The 19,190-nt window shown below is 35.6% G+C and overlaps 1 protein-coding gene across 3 annotated transcripts in view; it reads left to right on the forward strand.

Moving 5' to 3' along the window:
* The window catches only part of uvssa (UV-stimulated scaffold protein A), a 48,550-nt gene that overhangs the window by 25,655 nt on the left and 3,705 nt on the right, over positions 1-19,190 (forward strand). For all 3 annotated transcript variants that reach the window (XR_016169630.1, XM_039653802.2, XM_039653803.2), the window contains exons 8-12: positions 3,004-3,109; positions 11,599-11,800; positions 12,795-12,905; positions 13,098-13,281; positions 13,350-13,461. Coding sequence is in view for 2 of the 3 variants with exons in the window: in XM_039653802.2 (XP_039509736.2) it covers positions 3,004-3,109; positions 11,599-11,800; positions 12,795-12,905; positions 13,098-13,281; positions 13,350-13,461 (715 nt within the window). In the remaining variant the exon portion in view is untranslated. The remainder of the gene's footprint in view (positions 1-3,003; positions 3,110-11,598; positions 11,801-12,794; positions 12,906-13,097; positions 13,282-13,349; positions 13,462-19,190) is intronic.

The following is a 19,190-nucleotide window of genomic DNA, read 5'->3' on the forward strand; positions in this document are numbered from 1 at the left end:
GGTCAGTGGCAGTGACAGTTTTCTCTTTTGATTAGTGTAAGAGTGATAACAAAACTTACAGCGCGAGTGATGGATGAGAGAGGGAAGACACCTGCAGACACACTCCTCACACACACACTCACTGGGATTATACAGCTTTAATTAGTTGTGTTTGCTAAGTCATCACTTCTTTTTCATTGAACATATTTGGAGTTAGTAACCCTAAGTATTGAACTGTCCAGTTGGCCTGTTTTTTTTTTTTTGTTGTTGTTAAAGGAGTAGTTCACTTTAAAAAAATACTCGCCCCCGTGTCATCCGAGATGTCCATGTCTTTCTTTCTTCAGTCGAAAAGAAATTAAGGTTTTTGATGAAAACATTCCAGGATTTTCTCCATATAATGGACTTCAATGGGGACCAAACGGTTTAAGGTCCAAATGAGAGTTTTAGTGCAAACTGTTCAAAGGGCTTTAAACGATTCCAGGCGATGAATAAGGGTCTTATCAAGCGAAACGATCGCTCATTTAATAAATAAATAACAAAGTTTACGTTTTATAAGCTCAAATGCTCGCCTTGCTCTGTTCTGTGTGACTCTCCTGTTCGAACTCGTTCATCAAAATGAATGAATCTTTTTTCGAGTCATGACTCGAAGGGTCCTTGATAAGACCCTTATTCATCGTCTGGAGTCGTTTAAAGCCCTTTTAACAGTTTGCACTGAAACCGTCTTTTGGACCTTGAACCGTTTGGTCCCCATTGAAGTCCATTATATGGAGAAAATCCTGGAATGTTTTCATCAAAAACCTTCATTTCTTTTCGACTGAAGAAAGAAAGACATGGACATCTTGGATGACATGGGGGAGAGTAAATTATCAGCAAAAGTTTTTCAAAAGTGAACTACTCCTTTAAAAAATAGCCTTACTTGGAGAGCTCATATATTGTTGATAGAAATGTTTTACTCACTGTTTAATTGTTGCTTACACTGACTCTCAAAATCACTTTTAAAAGCCTGACATGTTCAATTTATTTGCTCAAAACGTGTGTAAAATTATTCCAGTGTAAATCATCTGTTTTCTATGTGAATATACAGTAAAATGTCATTTATTCCCGTGATCAAAGCATCATTACTCCAGTCTTCAGTGTCACATGATCTTTTGTAGCATCATAAATGTCTTTATGGCTGTCACTTTAATAAAAGTATTAATTTGGACTTTTTCAAGACCTTACTTACTCCAAACATTTGAATGGTAGAATTTGCATAAAAATCTGAAGCAGCGCAACCATTTTCAACACTGATAATAATCATAAATGTGTCTTGATCATCAGATCCTCATATTAGAGTGATTTCTGAAGGATCATGTGACACTGAAGACTGGAGTAATGATGCTTTGATCACAGGAATAAATTACACTTTACTATATATTCACATAGAAAACAGATGATTTACATTACAATAATATTTCAGAATTTTTACTGTATCTTTGACCAAATAAATGCAGCCGAGAGACTAAAAAGCAGTTTCAGAATCATATTTATTCCAAACTTTTAGTATTTTATTTTTACACAATATTTGTTCAAAAATAATTTGACATTTTGTGAAATCAAATCCATCACATAAAGTGTTAAAAGTGGATGATACGTTTTGGCATTAACTTTCTTTCAAAGCACGAGGGTTTTCAGCTTTTCAGCTTAGCTTGACCATAATACACACAGAAAGCACGAGTTCTGGTCTGGATCCGGTTGGGTCTCTTTTCGACGGGTTTATCTGCTGTTGAGCTGATCTCCTTAAAGTCAGCGCATGATGTGAACACACACTCGTATCACCCTCTCTTTTGTACAACAGCCTGCGAAAAGATGCTATCAGAAACAGCCTAAGACTAAGACACAGTACAAGTGCGAATCCACCTTAAAGGAGATTTACTTAAAGGAGTAGTTCACTTTTAAAAACACTTTTGCTGATAATTTACTCACCCCCATGTCATCCAAGATGTCCATGTCTTTCTTTCTTCAGGCGAAAAGAAATTAAGGTTTTTGATGAAAACATTCCAGGATTTTCTCCATATAATGGACTTCAATGGGAACCAAACGGTTCAAGGTCCAAAAGACATTTTCAGTGCAAACTGTTCAAAGGGTTTTAAACGATTCCAGACGATGAATAAGGGTCTTATCAAGCGAAACGATTCATCAAAATGAACGAATCTTTTGGTTGATTCAATGAACGAAATGAACAGAATGACTCGAAAAAAGATTCGAGTTCGAACAGGAGAGTCATGAGTCAAGGCGAACATTTGAGCTTAAAAACTTAAACTGTTTAATTTATTTATTAAATGAGCGATCGTTTCGCTTGATTCATCGTCTGGAATCGTTTAAAGCCCTTTGAACAGTTTGCACTGAAACTCTCATTTGGACCTTGAACCGTTTGGTTCCCATTGAAGTCCATTATATGGAGAAAATCCTGGAATGTTTTCATCAAAAACCTTCATTTCTTTTTCGACTGAAGAAAGAAAGACATGGACATCTTGGATGACATGGGGGCGAGTAAATTATCAGGAATAGTTTTTTTTAAAGTGAACTACTCCTTTAACTCGGGGTTGTCCCACTTTCTGAAACCCATCAGCACATTATGAGGGTCTCCTTTGCATGCTGACGGACGCTGGAAAGCGTATTTAACATAACCAGCACTATTTAATACAGTCACAGTTAAGCTGGGCCAATACTCAGATAGACTAGCACTGGGGAAAAATTGGATGTGGTCGAGTGGAAATTCTATTAAGGCTTTGAATTAAAATGTTAAGATGTCCGCCGTTCCTGCAGAGTTTGCGGTGGAGAGTGCTGTAAATCTGTGTTATACCCTGAGGACACACTGGATGTCCCATCTGAGTGTTAATCAGCCCACGGAGAATTACACACCGTCAGCACACACACCGTTTGTTCGTCGGAGATCCACTGTGTTTTGCAACAGTAGTTTTTACAGCAAAAATGCTCATTGCTAGCAGTGTTATTTACCGTAATGTGTGTGTTCTGCGCTAGATGAGAGCTCGCGAGGATGGAGAGGACAGCGAGGAGGACTTTGTGGACGTGCCGGAGAAGGAGGGCTACGAACCTCATATTCCTGAACATCTGCGGGCCGAGTACGGTGAGTTTGTTCAGGTGCATCTCGCGTAATCCGGGTAATCTCCGGTGGATATGAACACACGCTTCAAAGCCGAGGCGTCCGCCGGGGAAGCCTGTTTGTTTGCAGGGGAGATTTCGGGGTTTAGAGCTGTGGGACGGTTCAAAGCACACAAGGAAAGTTTGTTTTTGAGAGTTAAGGTGTAAAGCAGGAGGCGTTCGTGTTCAGAGTGACGGGCGACTTCTGGGTCTGCTTTTCAAAAGCTTCAAAAATAGCTCATTTGGCAGTGGATTAAAACGCCTTCGGGTCCGCTTTGACTGTCAAAATACACATTATTCATTTTTTTCAGATTTTTTTTTACCAAAACATTTAACCCCAAAACCGTATTCTGGACAAATGTGGGCAAAATAGCTTTGATTTATTTTTAAAAAATACTTCCCTTGAGCTGAGCGGTTCATGACTTGGCTGCTTCTCCTAAGTTTGCCTCCTGAACACACATCATTTTACAATGACTCAATTCTACAATGTTATGTGGGTGAAAAAAAACCTCCTTAATCTTGTATTTGGGTCAAAATGGGCACCCATAGAAATGAATGGGAAAAACTGTAATTTAGAGCAGTCTAAAATAAGCCAAAATAATGACAGCAAAGTCACTTCATCAATAGGTTTTAGCTCTAAGAACTTATTGGAATGATATTTTAATGTAGTTAAATAAATAAATAAATAAAACATATAAATAAGCATAATTTACATAGAAAATATGGCACTTTTTGAAGTAAATAAATTCAAAAATACCCCCAAATTAAAAAAAAAAAACACCATAAATGGATAGACAAAACTTTATCGAAGACAGTGATATAACATTTATAATAAATAAAAATTAGGATCACGCCTGAGTCCTCTGTGCCCACAATTACAGGATTAAGGGCTATAAAGTGAATACGGTTTGAGGGTTAAAAGAGCCATTTAAACTGAATTGTTATGCCTTTTGCGTTCAAGTCCGTTTTCTTTTTTTGTTCATCAAATTTTTAGTTAATAGACAAAAATAAACAGATGGGGATCTGTTTATATTTGTCTCAGATTGATTGTGTAAAATACGTTTAGCCTCTGTCCTACACTCACACACTTTTTGTCCTTTATAGTTTATGAACATGCTTGCGCATAAACACACACAATAATTCTGAAATTAAATACACAAATGAATAATGAATGTCTTAGGGATGTTTACACGTCATTGTTTTCAACTGAAAACTGAAAACTTTTTGTGTTTTGGCAGTTTATGTGTGTTTTTGGGCCTGAAAACAGCGCCGTCTCCATGTAAACAACAAAAACGTCAATTTGTGAAAACTGTGACGTCATGACATGACGTGTGTGTGGTGTGTTTCTACACAAAGTGACATGGCCATCTACTGGCCTGCCATGCATGATAATTAATAAATATTAAAGGAGTAGTTCACTTTTAAAAAAAAACTTTTGCTGATAATTTACTCGCCCCCGTGTCATCCAAGATGTCCATGTCTTTCTTTCTTCAGTGGAAAAGAAATTAAGGTTTTTGATGAAAACATTCCAGGATTTTCTCCATATAATGGACTTCAATGGGAACCAAACGGTTCAAGGTCCAAAAGACAGTTTCAGTGCAAACTGTTCAAAGGGCTTTAAACGATTCCAGGCGATGAATAAGGGTCTTATCAAGCGAGACGATCGCTCATTTAATAAATAAATAACAAAGTTTACGTTTTATATAAGCTCAAATGCTCGCCTTGCTCTGTTCTGTGTGACTCAAAATGAATGAATCTTTTCCCGAGTCAACTCGTTCATTTCGTTCGTTGAATGAACCAAATGACTCAGAAAAAGTCCCTTTTTTTCACTTTGCACATATTATTGTTGAACCATTGCAGCATGAAAAGGAGATTCTCATGTGAAAAGTAAACGTTTACGCAAGTAAAATTAATATATTTAGTTTGGAAACATTTCAGAGTAATATTGTTGGAAAAATAATATGTAATTTTTCATAAATTTAGACTGTTTTGAGCATTCAGGAGTTGGAAGATTCAAATAAATGTCATTTAATCCATTGAAGTCTGTTCAACACTTATTAAATGTTTATGATATATTCAAATAAAATGGCATAATTTTATTTCTCTTTTTTTTAATTAATAAAAAGGGGGTGAATTAAGTAATAACATGGTAAAAACATTAAAAAAGTTTATTTTTAAATTGTTTTGCATTGTGACATTGTTTTGCACTTTCCGCCCTAAATTCTCAAAAACAATCTCAGTATTTACACACCATAGGAATATTTGTTGTGCTGCCTTTAATGTGTTGATTTATACATAGAAAAATAATAATTTGTATTGCATTACTGTTATAAGAGTCACCATTTGATGATGATTTGGTGTGAAACGTGAGAAGCACAATAACATCACATTCACTGTAAAACAGCTGCACGTTTAATAAAGTCGGATCTCTTTTAGAAAGGTAATAGATTGCTTTAAGCCGCGTTTAAATCAATTATAACCTGGGGCCGCAGATACAAATCTGTTTTGACAGCTGACTATTTGTACATGCAGAAGATTGTTGTCCATCTGGGCAAGGACAGCTCTATTGACAGCAAGCCACAGGCGAAAGACAGAGGTCACGCGAGAGGTCAAACACCACAGATTATATTTGACCTCAAATCCTGTCCCGTTTTGAATTCACACTGCCATGAAAATAATCGATTACAGTAGCTAATGAGGTTCATGCAGTGGTTTAGTAATTCCCCGATTTTCCTGCTAATGTGTGATGAACTCCACGCCGGACAGTAATTATGAGATGTGATTTCTGTTCTCGTTCTTCATTCGCCTCCTCTCAGCATCTCTAAGCAGATTCATTAGGAGATCATTTCTGCAACTTCACAGAGCCAAGCTGCTTTCTGCAGTAAAGTATGTAATGATCAGTGCACCGGCCATGCCAAATTAACAATGCACTGGTGTTAATGAGCGCCCATTAGCTTAGAGCGCTGATTTACACCTGCTTCTGCCCGCTAGACTGTTCACAAACCAAACGAGGGACGTGCGGAAGTTTAAAGGGGGTTTTTATTACTTTAAAATGTTCTTTTGCACACAAACACAATAATATATAGACACTCACCTAAAGGATTATTAGGAACACACTAATACTGTGTTTGACCCCCTTTCGCAATCAGAACTGCCTTAAATGTACGTGGCATTGATTCAACAAGGTCTTTAGAAATGTTGGCCCGTATTGATAGGATAGCATCTTGCAGTTGATGGAGATTTGTGGGATGAAGCTCCCGTTCCACCACATCCCAAAGATGCTCTATTGGGTTGAGATCTGGTGACTGTGGCGGCCATATTGGTACAGTCAACTCATTGACATGATCAAGGGTGTATTCACACCAGGAAAGTCCGATAGTTCACTTGCTTTGGTCCGGACCAAATAAATTATTTGTTTAATTTTTTTTTGGTACGGTTCGCTTTCACACTGCTCAAAATTTGTAAACCAAACCACACGTGTGCTAAGGTCGTCCAATCATTGGACAAGGATTCTCAAGTAGGGAAATCAGGAAGTGGAAAAAAGGCTCAGCATGGAGATCTTTCCCTACAGCAATATTTGAAGAGTTCAGATGCAAAAGCCTCTAAATGCCATTTGAAATTGATGATTTTTATCAAACTTGTATATTTAAGTTCATTAATTTCACTTAAATAACAATTAATAGGTAATTATCATTGCCATTTAAGTGAAATCACTGAACTTAAATATACAAGCTTGATAAAAATGATCATTCTAGAAGAAAATTTCAAATGGCACTTAGAGGCTTTTGCATCTGAACTCTTCATTTGTTCTTTTACTAATTTTGTGTTATTCTGTACAAACGCAACATGAAGAAACTAATGAGTATGTCATCTATACGATGTTGTAATTCGGATTTTTGTAACGTTTGAGTGGCTCTATTAAACGCGGGGAAATACGACAACTCTCGTCTCTCGTGCATCTTTTCATTCGACCATCTACTGTTTTTTTATCTCTGGGCAACATCTCAACTTTGCGTTACACGTGGCACTGCACAGAAGACGGATAATGGATAAAGTTTTCATTCATAGAGAGGGGCTATGCTCACACATTCAAATAATGAGATTCTTATTGTGTACTAACAAGTGCTGTCAACGTTAACGCTTGCGATTAAGTTTGTCCAGTTTAACGTAAATTAACGCAGCATCATCATTGTATTGTAACTATCCTTACATTATGAACTGCAAATGCTTTTTTTGCATGTATGCGCATTTAGACTAAAGAGAACGCTCTGTATGTGAATGTCCAGATGCACACGCTCATTCATTCATTCATTCCAATGATGCACACATGACGCACTGAAAGATACGGAGGCGTATTGCATTCACTTGAAGAAAAAAAATCTACTCTGTTTTTCTGAATTAACGAGTTAATTTTTCATGAGAAAAAAATTGCTCTGTTTTTCTGAATTAATGAGTTAATTTTTCATGAGAAAAAAAGTTTTTGCTCTGTTTTTCTGAATTAACAAGTTAATTTTTCATGGATTTTTTTTTTTTGCTCTGTTTTTCTGAATTAACTCATTAATTCAAAAAAAACAGAGCAAAAACTTTTTTTCTCACGAAAAATTAACTCATTAATTCAGAAAAACAGAGCAATTTTTTTTCTCATGAAAAATTAACTCATTAATTCAGAAAAACAGAGAAAAACTTTTTTCTCATGAAAAATTAACTCATTAACTCAGAAAAACAGAGCAAAAAAAATTCTCATGAAAAATTAACTCGTTAATTCAGAAAAACAGAGCAAAAAAATTTTTTTCTCATGAAAAATTAACTCATTAATTCAGAAAAATTGAGAAAAATGTTTTTTTTTTGAGAAAAAAAAGTTTTTGCTCTGTTTTTCTGAATTAATGAGTTAATTTTTCATGAGAAAAAAAGTTTTTGCTCTGTTTTTCTGAATTAATGAGTTAATTTTTCATGAGAAAAAAGTTTTTGCTCTGTTTTTCTGAATTAACGAGTTAATTTTTAATGGAATTTTTTTTTTTTGCTCTGTTTTTCTGAATTAATGAGTTAATTCAGAAAAACAGCAAAAACTGTTTTTTTCTCAAGGAAAACTAACTCATTAATTCAGAAAAACAGAGCAAATTTTTTTTTCTCATGAAAAATTAACTCATTAATTCAGAAAAACAGAGCAAATTTTTTTTCTCATGAAAAATTAACTCATTAATTCAGAAAAACAGAGCAAAAACTTTTTTCTCAAGAAAAATTAACTCATTTATTCAGAAAAACAGAGCAAAAACTTTTTTTCTCAAGAAAAACTAACTCATTAATTCAGAAAAACAGAGCAAATTTTTGTTCTCATGAAAAATTAACTCGTTAATTCAGAAAAACAGAGCAAAAACTTTTTTTTCTCAAGAAAAATTAACTCATTAATTCAGAAAAACAGAGCAAAAACTTTTTTTTCTCATGAAAAATTAACTCATTAATTCAGAAAAACAGAGCAAACATTTTTTTCTCATGAAAAATTAACTCGTTAATTCAGAAAAACAGAGTGGATTTTTTTTCTTCAAGTGAATGCAATACGCCTCCGTAGAATTGGGACGCAGCATTAATCTTAAATAGGACCACACTGCAATGCATTCTGGGTAAAATAAGACACTTTTCAAAACAAAAAACATGGACCCGCTCGGTGCAGTTTACCCTAGCGGGAGATGTGAGATTTAGTGTTGTAACAAGAAGAAATGTTTAATTTGGACAACAACAGTTAACAGCGTTAACCCGACCGTTGAGCAGAGCGCTAAAGATACAAAAACATGTTATAAGCAGGTCCCTTTAAAACCTGTTCCCTTCTCATATCTCTCCGTAACGTCGTCAGCTAAGCACAAATCATCAGCCGGCTGATCGTAGTGTATCTGAGTGTTGCTGGTTGCCACGGTAACAGAGACCCGAGTTAGCCTGGGGCGTCTAATTTTTTTGTGAAACAGTCTAACTCGCATTAGTCTAGTCTATGAGCAAATCTTAGACTTGTCTGACACTATAGACCGGTCTAAAACAGCTGTGTGAACCCGGGCCTGACGCTGGCGTGTATGTCATTTCTTTTCTATTGAATTAAATGCGAAAAGCAGTACTTTTTTTTTTTTTTTTTCTCTACTTGAAAATGGAAATTGTGCATTAAGAGCGCAACCATTCACAGTATAATTTAAACACTCCTGAAACGGGACGTGGGAAATATAATTCTGATTTACTGCCAAGTTAACTCCGTCATTTCAGATTTATCAATCAGCGCAAGTTAGCATCAGCCGTTTCATTTAATATTACATAAACCTGTCACAGGACTCCGGCTCATCTCTGGCTAATCTTTCTTTCAAAATCGCTCCGGCTCTCTCATCCGGAGAGAAACCTTTTCATTCGAAAAGTATTTTGTCTGTTCCTCTCTCTCTCTTTCTCCTTTCACAACAGAGCTTTTATCTATCCCTTTATCCCAGCGTTGCTGTCAGGACGTTATCTCTCTCAAAATTTACATTTTAATTACAAGGCCTGCTGAACTCAGGAAAATCAATAGCGCCAGCATTGGCAGCTCAACTCTATGTCTAGTGCTGGGCCTCTCTATTTCCTCTTATTGATTTATCTCTTTAGCACCTGCAACTTTATTGCTTCAGACAAATAGCTACCATTTTGGTCAATTTGAACAGAAAAAGAAAGGATTTGGTCGTATTTCATGATTCCCCGCGCTGGAGCGCTGGATTAACTGTGTTTAGATCAGGAGTGTGCCAATCTGCCGAAACATATTCGCTTTAGTGTGTGAGCCACTCTTTCTGCTCTCCTGAACTACGGCATCACTTTCACTATTGCTTATATTTAGGGTTTGAGATTCGTTGATAAGTGATCAGAGTTATATTTGCAGGGGGACAAGAAATCTCATAGGCGTACAACAAACATATATACTGTATATACATATGTATATATGTATATGAAGAGTTCAGATGCAAAAGCCTCTAAATGCCATTTGAAATTTTCTTCTAGAATGATGATTTTTATCAAGCTTGTATATTTAAGTTCAGTGATTTCACTTAAATGGCAATGATGATTACCTATTAATTGTTATTTAAGTGAAATTACTGAACTTAAATATACAAGTTTGATAAAAATCATCATTAAAGAAGAAAATTTCAAATGGCATTTAGAGGCTTTTGCATCTGAACTCTTCATATATATATATACATATACAAACATATGTATATATATACATATATATTTAGGGCTGTGTGACGATTAATCGCATCCAAAATTTACACAATATATGTGTGTGTACTCTGTACATGTATAGTTATTTAGTATGTATACTGTAAATACACACACACATGCATGTGTACTGTATATATAAGAAATATTTGCATGCTGTATATAGCATTTATATTATATATAAATACAAATATTTTATGTATAAATAACATATTTTTCTTTGTGTATTTCTATATCTATCTATAAATTACAGGAATGTCTGTGTGTGTGTCTGTGTGTTATTCGCATACCTCTCGAACTGTTTATAACTTGACGGGTGTCTTGCTTCGTGTGCAGTGTCAAGTTTGACATTGTTTGGATTTAGAAATGCAAAAGATATCATGAAATATATATATATCGGTAAAAGAAGCTCGCATTGAAGATGTTTAGACGATGTTTAGAAGGTTGTGCTTTACAAATAAACACTCGGTCAGTCATGCACAAATATAAATGTCACTGAACTTTTGCTGTTTAATTTGTAACAATGAGCACTCAAAACACACCAAACCAACAATTTCTAAAAACACACACAAAAAACTGATTCTGCACGGGCACTGCACTAGTACAAAATAATTATATACAGTACACACGTATATTGTGTAAACAACACAAAATTTTATTTTGGATGTAATTAATCGCAGTTAATGGTTGCCCAGCCCTAGTTTAGCTGCACGCTAAAGCTAAAGCTGAACAGGAATGGGCACAAATACATGAAAATGTGTGTGAAGTCAAATAACATACAGACAATATACAGGTGAAACTCGAAAAATGAGAATATTGTGCAAAAGTAGGTGAAACTAATATATTATATAGACTCATTACATGCAAAGTGAGATATTTCAAGCCTTTTTTTGTTATAATTTTGATGATTATGGCTTACAGATATGAAAACAATAACAATTCACAATTTGTGGTTTTCATAAGCTGTAATCCATAATCATCAATATTATAACTAATAAAGGCTTGAAATATCTCACTTTTCATGTAATGAGTCTATATAATATATTAGTTTCACCTTTTAAGTTGAATTACTGAAATAAATGAACTTTTGCACAATATTCACCTGTATATATTGTGTGTGTATATAAATACACATACAGTATTTATTAAATGTATCTGAAGAAGTAGACTTTTGTCACTAAAAACACATTTGTTGATGAGCTGTAAGAACAGACCCTAATAATACAGCTCAGGTGTTTGACTTGTTTTTGTCTCTCACAGGACTTGATGAAACTCCCTCGACATCGGCCTCTGGGGTCAAAGCTAAGCCGCCGAAACCTGCGGTCAGACGTCCCGTTCCCCTTGTGTCCGCCAGCCTGTCTCGACTCCAGAGGAAGAGGAGTGATGAAGAGCAGGACCCCACCTGTGCGGCCGCCACGCTGCGTGTGCTCCGGCAGAGGCTCGACCCTGCCCCGTCCACCAGGTGACCAGATCGACCACGAATTCGCGTCAAACGCGTGAATGCACAAAGCGGCAAACGCTCAATTCAATTCAAAACTTGACGCTCGAATGAGGCGTATGTTTTATGAGCAGGAGGATAATAATCTCTCTTTTAGTTACGAGATCATATTCATCTGCACAGTCACACAGAGCCGAAGCACAACCAAAACAATGTTCTTCCGCAGGATACATGCAGTTTGTGTTTTAATTTAATTTGATATTAAATAAAAAACCTAAAATAAACATTTTGGCATTGTTGTTTTGATGATGTTGGAGAACGTTTACATGACAACAATGTGTTTTTCGCATAAAAAAACGCCAACGTTGTCAAAACGACCACATGACTAGAGTCGCTGTATTCTGCTGCCAGGCCAGTAGATGGCGATGTCACGTTAGAAAAAAACACTTCGCATCTATGCACTGAACATGTCGCATGTGCATGATGTCACCGTTTACACAAATTCCCTTTTTTGTAGTTTTGCTGCCTCGTCGAAAAATGCTACCGTAGCGCGAATTGATCACAGAATGCCGATTAAAGTCGTATGAAATACAATTATAATACAATTCTAAGTTATAAGTAGCTACTGTATACTGTAGACTACTGTTTTTATTTTTAGAACGGTGTGAAAAGTAAAAATTATCATAAAATATTCATCTTTGACCTTTCCTCATAGTAACTAAAACTTTCAGTTATTCTTTTTACTTACCGTACAAATATTCATATGGTAGTAAGCATTTTTTAAGGGGATTTATACATTATAGGGAAATTATATATTATAAATGGAAAATGTACCTTTTGTAAAAAAAAGTCTGCACATGCGCATAACCGGTAAGTAGCAAATCTCGATGGGTAGCATGAATCGCCAGAACACCGGCATCACTTTCAAAACATTGCACTTTGAAACCTGTTTTGTGTCAAAACGAATGACCAAAACGCGTATAAGTTTTGTGTTGATGAGTGTGTTTTGGTGTTTCAGTGTGTCTGAGCCCGCGGTGAGCAGTGTGAGCGGAGAGGCGCCCGTCGTCCCGTTCGGGGTGGATCTGTACTACTGGGGACAGGAGCAGCCCACCGCCGGGAAGATCATCAAGTACGACACTAGAGAGCACCATTGCATGACTTCACATCTCCTGTTCACCTGATTTACTGCTTGGATTTCTGCGTACAAAAACCTGGAAATATCAGGAAATCATCATTTCACGGAATGGAGAGGTCATTGAGGTCAATGACAGTCATGCAATTTCTACATGATGATGCGATCTGCTTTTTCACTGGTTTTCAGGAACACGTCGCAGCACCAGTTCTGGGTTCCTCACGAGGTGGAAGAAGAAGTGGAAAACAAGGAGCTTTCTGCTGAGATGAAGTCCCGATACATCACGTTCGCTGGGAAATTCAAACCTGTGGAGCACAAGTGCAAAGCACCGATGCCAGACGGGTCTTTGTGTGAACGCCAGGACAGAGTAAAGGTCAGAGAGCGACCGCACATGACACCGGTTGAATAGAGTACTGGAATGAAATGTGATTTGTTGTCCAGTGCCCGTTCCATGGACACATCATCCCTCGGGATGAGCTGGGAAGACCGGTTCGCCCGGAAGATGCTCTGCGGCTGGAGAAGGAGAAGCTGAAACGCCAGGAGCAGCAGCCAGGTCAGACAATACATGCATCAACTACATACAGCCTTTATTCACACACATAACGTTTATAAAATGGTGATAAATATGAGCAGTGGATATTTGACTGGTTTTGTCCTTCTGTTGGACTCTCACACATGAATTATGTTGAATATCTGTCTACACGATTAGATAATAGCAGTTTAGCTCAACCAGTGACTAATGCTTCATGTTGTTCAGTGTGTGTGTAAAAAGAGCAGAAAACACACTTCAGCAAAACATCATCAGCTCAAAGTGGAGGAGTCAGTTTTGCTCAATTTTTGCGGAAGATATTTAGAAGAACATTTCAGCTGTTTCTGTCCATACCACGTCGATCAGATTTCATTTACAGTGGACGGAGCGTGACGGTGCTTATAGACATTCATTGTATGGAAAAGAGCAGCGTGAGCATTCTTCAAAATACCTCATTGTGTGTTTTAGTCTTAAATATTTTCAAGATTTGTTATCACAACATATTTTCTTTTGTCAATCAACTTTATAATAATTTATTTAGTTGAGATAACTTATTATTTTGAGTTTCTGATGGTTAAATTAATCTACTTCATTGAATTAACTCACTTTTTCCAGTTCAATCAACTTAACATTTTAAGGCAACCCAGGTTACTTACTTTTTTAAGTTAAACCAACAAATTTTTTTTTTACAGTGTATGGGGAACTGCCTCTTAAAATGTTTGCCACACCTCTTGTCTTTAGGCAGGGTTTCCCAAACTGTCCGCCAATAACCCTGTAATTTTAAATAATATTTTATTAATTAAGCCACAACTCATTCACATGTTTGTGGTTCTCTAATGTTGGTTAATGGTCACTAATTATTTCCTCTGTGGCCCTTTTCTTAGAATAAATTTATAATCAAAAGAGTTTGTCGGACGAACTGATTAATTGATTGTAATATTAATTTAGCCGTGTCAAGTTAAGCCAATTAACTGACCCAAATATTCAGTTAATAATAAGTTATTATTGATTATTAATATTTCCTATAGCTAAGTTTCTTACACATGACACCCACAGATGAAACATTTTATCATTTTTAAAGTGTTGTGTTTTGAATATTATTATTTTTTGTTATAAATAGGCCTGCGCATATAAAGAGATTATTGTTATTATATGAAGACATTATAGAAGCTTGTTTCCGCAACAGAATAAAACATTTTAAAAGATAATTGCGACTATTTCTCTTACACTTGCGAGTTTATATCTCGCAATTCTGACTTTATAACACGCAAATGTAAGTTTATATCTCGCAATTCTGACTTTATAACACGCAATTGTAAGTTTTTATCTCACAATTCTGACTTTATAACACGCAATTGTAAGTTTATATCTCACAATTCTGACTTTATAACGCAAATGTAAGTTTATATCTCGCAATTCTGACTTTATAACACGCAAATGTAAGTTTATATCTCGCAATTCTGACTTTATAACACGCAAATGTAAGTTTATATCTCGCAATTCTGACTTTATAACGCAAATGTAAGTTTATATCTCGCAATTCTGACTTTATAACACGCAATTGTAAGTTTATATCTTGCAATTCTGACTTTATAAAGCAATTGTAAGTTTATATCTCACAATTCTGACTTTATAACGCAATTGTAAGTTTATATCTTGCAATTCTGACTTTATAAAGCAATTGTAAGTTTATATCTTGCAATTCTGACTTTATAAAGCAATTGTAAGTTTATATCTTGCAATTTTGACTTTATAAAGCAATTGTAAGTTTATATCTCACAATTCTGACTTTATAACACAATTGTAAGTTTATATCTTGCAATTCTGACTTTATAAAGCAATTGTAAGTTTATATCTCGCAATTCTGACTTTATAACGCAAATGTTAGTTTATATCTCACAATTCTGACTTTATAACGCAAATGTAAGTTTATATCTTGCAATTCTGACTTTATAACGCAATTGTAAGTTTTTATCTCACAATTCTGACTTTATAACACGCAATTGTAAGTTTATATCTTGCAATTCTGACTTTATAAAGCAATTGTAAGTTTATATCTCACAATTCTGACTTTATAACGCAATTGTAAGTTTATATCTTGCAATTCTGACTTTATAACGCAATTGTAAGTTTTTATCTCACAATTCTGACTTTATAACACGCAATTGTAAGTTTATATCTTGCAATTCTGACTTTATAAAGCAATTGTAAGTTTATATCTCACAATTCTGACTTTATAACGCAAAAGTAAGTTTATATCTTGCAATTCTGACTTTATAACGCAAAAGTAAGTTTATATCTTGCAATTCTGACTTTATAACGCAATTGTAAGTTTATATCTTGCAATTCTGACTTTATAACGCAATTGTAAGTTTTTATCTCACAATTCTGACTTTATAACGCAATTGTAAGTTTATATCTTGCAATTCTGACTTTATAAAGCAAATGTAAGTTTATATCTTGCAATTCTGACTTTATAAAGCAATTGTAAGTTTATATCTCGCAATTCTGACTTTATAACGCAAATGTAAGTTTATATCTTGCAATTCTGACTTTATAACGCAAATGTAAGTTTATATCTTGCAATTCTGACTTTATAACACGCAAATGTAAGTTTATATCTTGCAATTCTGACTTTATAACACGCAAATGTAAGTTTATATCTCGCAATTCTGACTTTATAATGCGCAATTGTTAGTTTATATCTCGCAATTCTGACTTTATAATACGCAAATGTAAGTTTATATCTCGCAATTCTGACTTTATAATACGCAATTGTAAGTTTATATCTCGCAATTCTGACTTTATAATACGCAATTGTAAGTTTATATCTCGCAATTCTGACTATAATACACAGTTGTAAGTTTATATCTTGCAATTCTGAGATCTTTTCTTAGAGTTGTGAGAAATAAACTCGCATTTACCTATTTTTATTCCGTGGCAGAAACAAGCTTCCATAGATAAAAATAAATTACTGTCGTAAATTAAAATGGTCCTGTAAAATAGAAAATTTAACAATTCTAAAAAATTCTTTGAGTCTTAAATTCTCACATTCACTTTTATTTTGGAGGAATGCTGGTGAAACGCAGCATTTACTTATTCAGATTAATTTTGCAGCCGTGCGTTTTTATTGGAATGTCACATTTGATGTAATTATTAGCTTTTTTTTCATTTGTCAAAGCAAGGCATGTTTAGTGCATCCTTGCCAAATGGACTTAACACACACACACACACACACCAAACCTGAAAGCTTGATAATCTTCTTTCATTTCCCGTGGTGTTGTGGAGACCCCAGCCCCTCAGGAGCCAGTGTCCAGGCCAAATCCCAAATCCCAGACATCCATCACCCACAGTCTGCGGGACTCCAGGAAGAGATGAACTGATGCAATCCCATCCGAGTCATCATCAATACTCGGATAATAGGACAGGCTGCATCTCACTCCTTCTCTTTCTCTCTCCGGCTTCTTTTCTTGTGGAGTCGGGTGCTAAAAGCCAATTAAGCGGCGTCTCCATGCTGTCACTGGAGCGTCGGATGTGCTTTCTTTGGCCACACTTTACTTGTTAACAAACAGTTATCTGAGGCAAGTGACTTCAGGGCCCGCTGACCACTGGCTTGTGAAATAGCATCTTTTGTTACTAAGTAAGCTATCGATCCCCGCGACTCCATCACGGCCTGTGCCGTGGACATGCCGGTTCTCAGTGTAACTGTAGGACAACACTCGACTGAACACTCGGACCATTGATTTCCGCTCCAGTCCGACGCTCGTGACTCTCGACTCGACTGGTGTTTGTCGTTGAAACAAACCCCTGATCTACAGTAAGTGTGACCTCAGATCTTACGCCTTCTTGCAATTCGATGAAACGAGTGAAAAAATCAAATTGATTTACATTGAAGGAGGGACCTGAGCCATATCTAGAGATCAGGATATCAGAGAGAGTATGTTACAGAAGCTGTCAGTGCTGGTAGTGGAGTGGTAGTTCTCATAGCATCCCTTAAAACTCATCTTTGAGCACCAAAATGACATATTTAAAACTGTTTTTTTCCTTAAAAGCCTTAACATATCTTGAATGTAACTCGACACCCTTGCTTCATTTAGTATGTGTGGTTCTATGAATATGCAAATGAGCCCCGCCTCCACTCAGAGTTGATCTGATCGGTTACAAGGCGGTTTGTGACGTCAGAAACACCAGCGTGTTTTTACTCAAATACTCAGCAATGCTGTCCACTTATCAACTTAAAGCGGATTAAACACACCACATACACACATACACAACATTAAACGCTGGGTTTACACCACAGGGGGACTTTAAGTTGTTAGTTACTTGTAATTAGATTTTGAGTTACTTTTTATTGATTGCATATTATTCACACAATGTCAGTAAATCGTTCATAATTTATTGTCTCCCCAATTCTTGTTTTGGTAACACTTTATTTTACATGTTACATGTAAGAGTAATAACAGTAAATTACATGCTACTAAACCCTCAATCAAACCCTACTCAGACCCTAACCCTATAGTAAGTACATGTAGTTGATTAATTTTACTCAGTACTTAAATATGTAATTACACTGTAACAAGGACACATTAAAATATAGTCTTATTTTAAATGTTTTAAATGTTTCTTTCTAAAAAAAGCATATTGCTTATATACATTCAGAAAGTCTTGCAGTTTTGTGAAATATGTGGCTATGATGATTACATGGAAACTGAGAGGCCACTAAACACACTTGACCACTAGATCTACCAATCATTTCACTTTTAACAGTTGTTTTCTCAATATTGCAACATGAACACATGAATATTATTTGAATTATCACTTAGTGTGTCGTTTAAGCATGCATTGCTGTGTCTTTGGAAGCACATTTTTACGATCACTTAATATCCTTTACTTAAAGGAGTAGTTTTTAAAAATACCTTTGCTGATAATTTACTCACCCCCATGTCATCCAAGATGTCCATGTCTTTCTTTCTTCAGTCGAAAAGAAATGAAGGTTTTTGATGAAAACATTCCAGGATTTTCTCCATATAATGGACTTCAATGGGAACCAAACGGTTCAAGGTCCAAAAGACCGTTTCAAACTGTTCAAAGGGCTTTAAACGACACCAGATGAATTTGTTCATTTCGTTCGTTGAATGAACCAAATGACTCAAAAAAAGATTTGTTCATTTTGATGGAGTTCGAACAGGAGAGTCACACAGAACAGAGCAAGGCGAGCATTTGAGCTTATAAAACTTAAACTTTGTTATTTATTTATTAAATGAGCGATCGTTTCGCTTGATAAGACCCTTATTCATCATCGCCTGGAGTCGTTTAAAGCCCTTTGAACAGTTTGCACTGAAACTGTCTTTTGGACCTTGAACCGTTTGGTTCCCATTGAAGTCCATTATATGGAGAAAATCGTGGAATGTTTTCATTTTTAATAGTGAACTACTCCTTTAACTCACAAACCCTGTCAAAGCCAAACCCTAATGTAATGTTTAATAGACAATATGTTGTTGATAACAAAGAATGGAATATATTGTAGTTTTATGTCAATATGTTGCAAGATTATCCTATTCAAATCAATATGATTAACGCGCTAGTTTAGAAGGAGTCAGATGATATAACTGTGTAATATAATGGACTACATTTATTAGATGTAATTTGGAATTGTATTTGTAAGTTTTGTACATATGAAGTTGTTTTTAGAGCACACTTTTTCAGGAAAGGTAAGTGTGTGTTGTCTTGTCAGCATTACCACAGCTGTCTGA

The sequence above is a fragment of the Pimephales promelas genome, chromosome 9 (assembly GCF_988280905.1).
Source record: "Pimephales promelas chromosome 9, fPimPro1.hap1.1, whole genome shotgun sequence".
NCBI classification, from domain to species: Eukaryota; Metazoa; Chordata; class Actinopteri; order Cypriniformes; family Leuciscidae; genus Pimephales; species Pimephales promelas.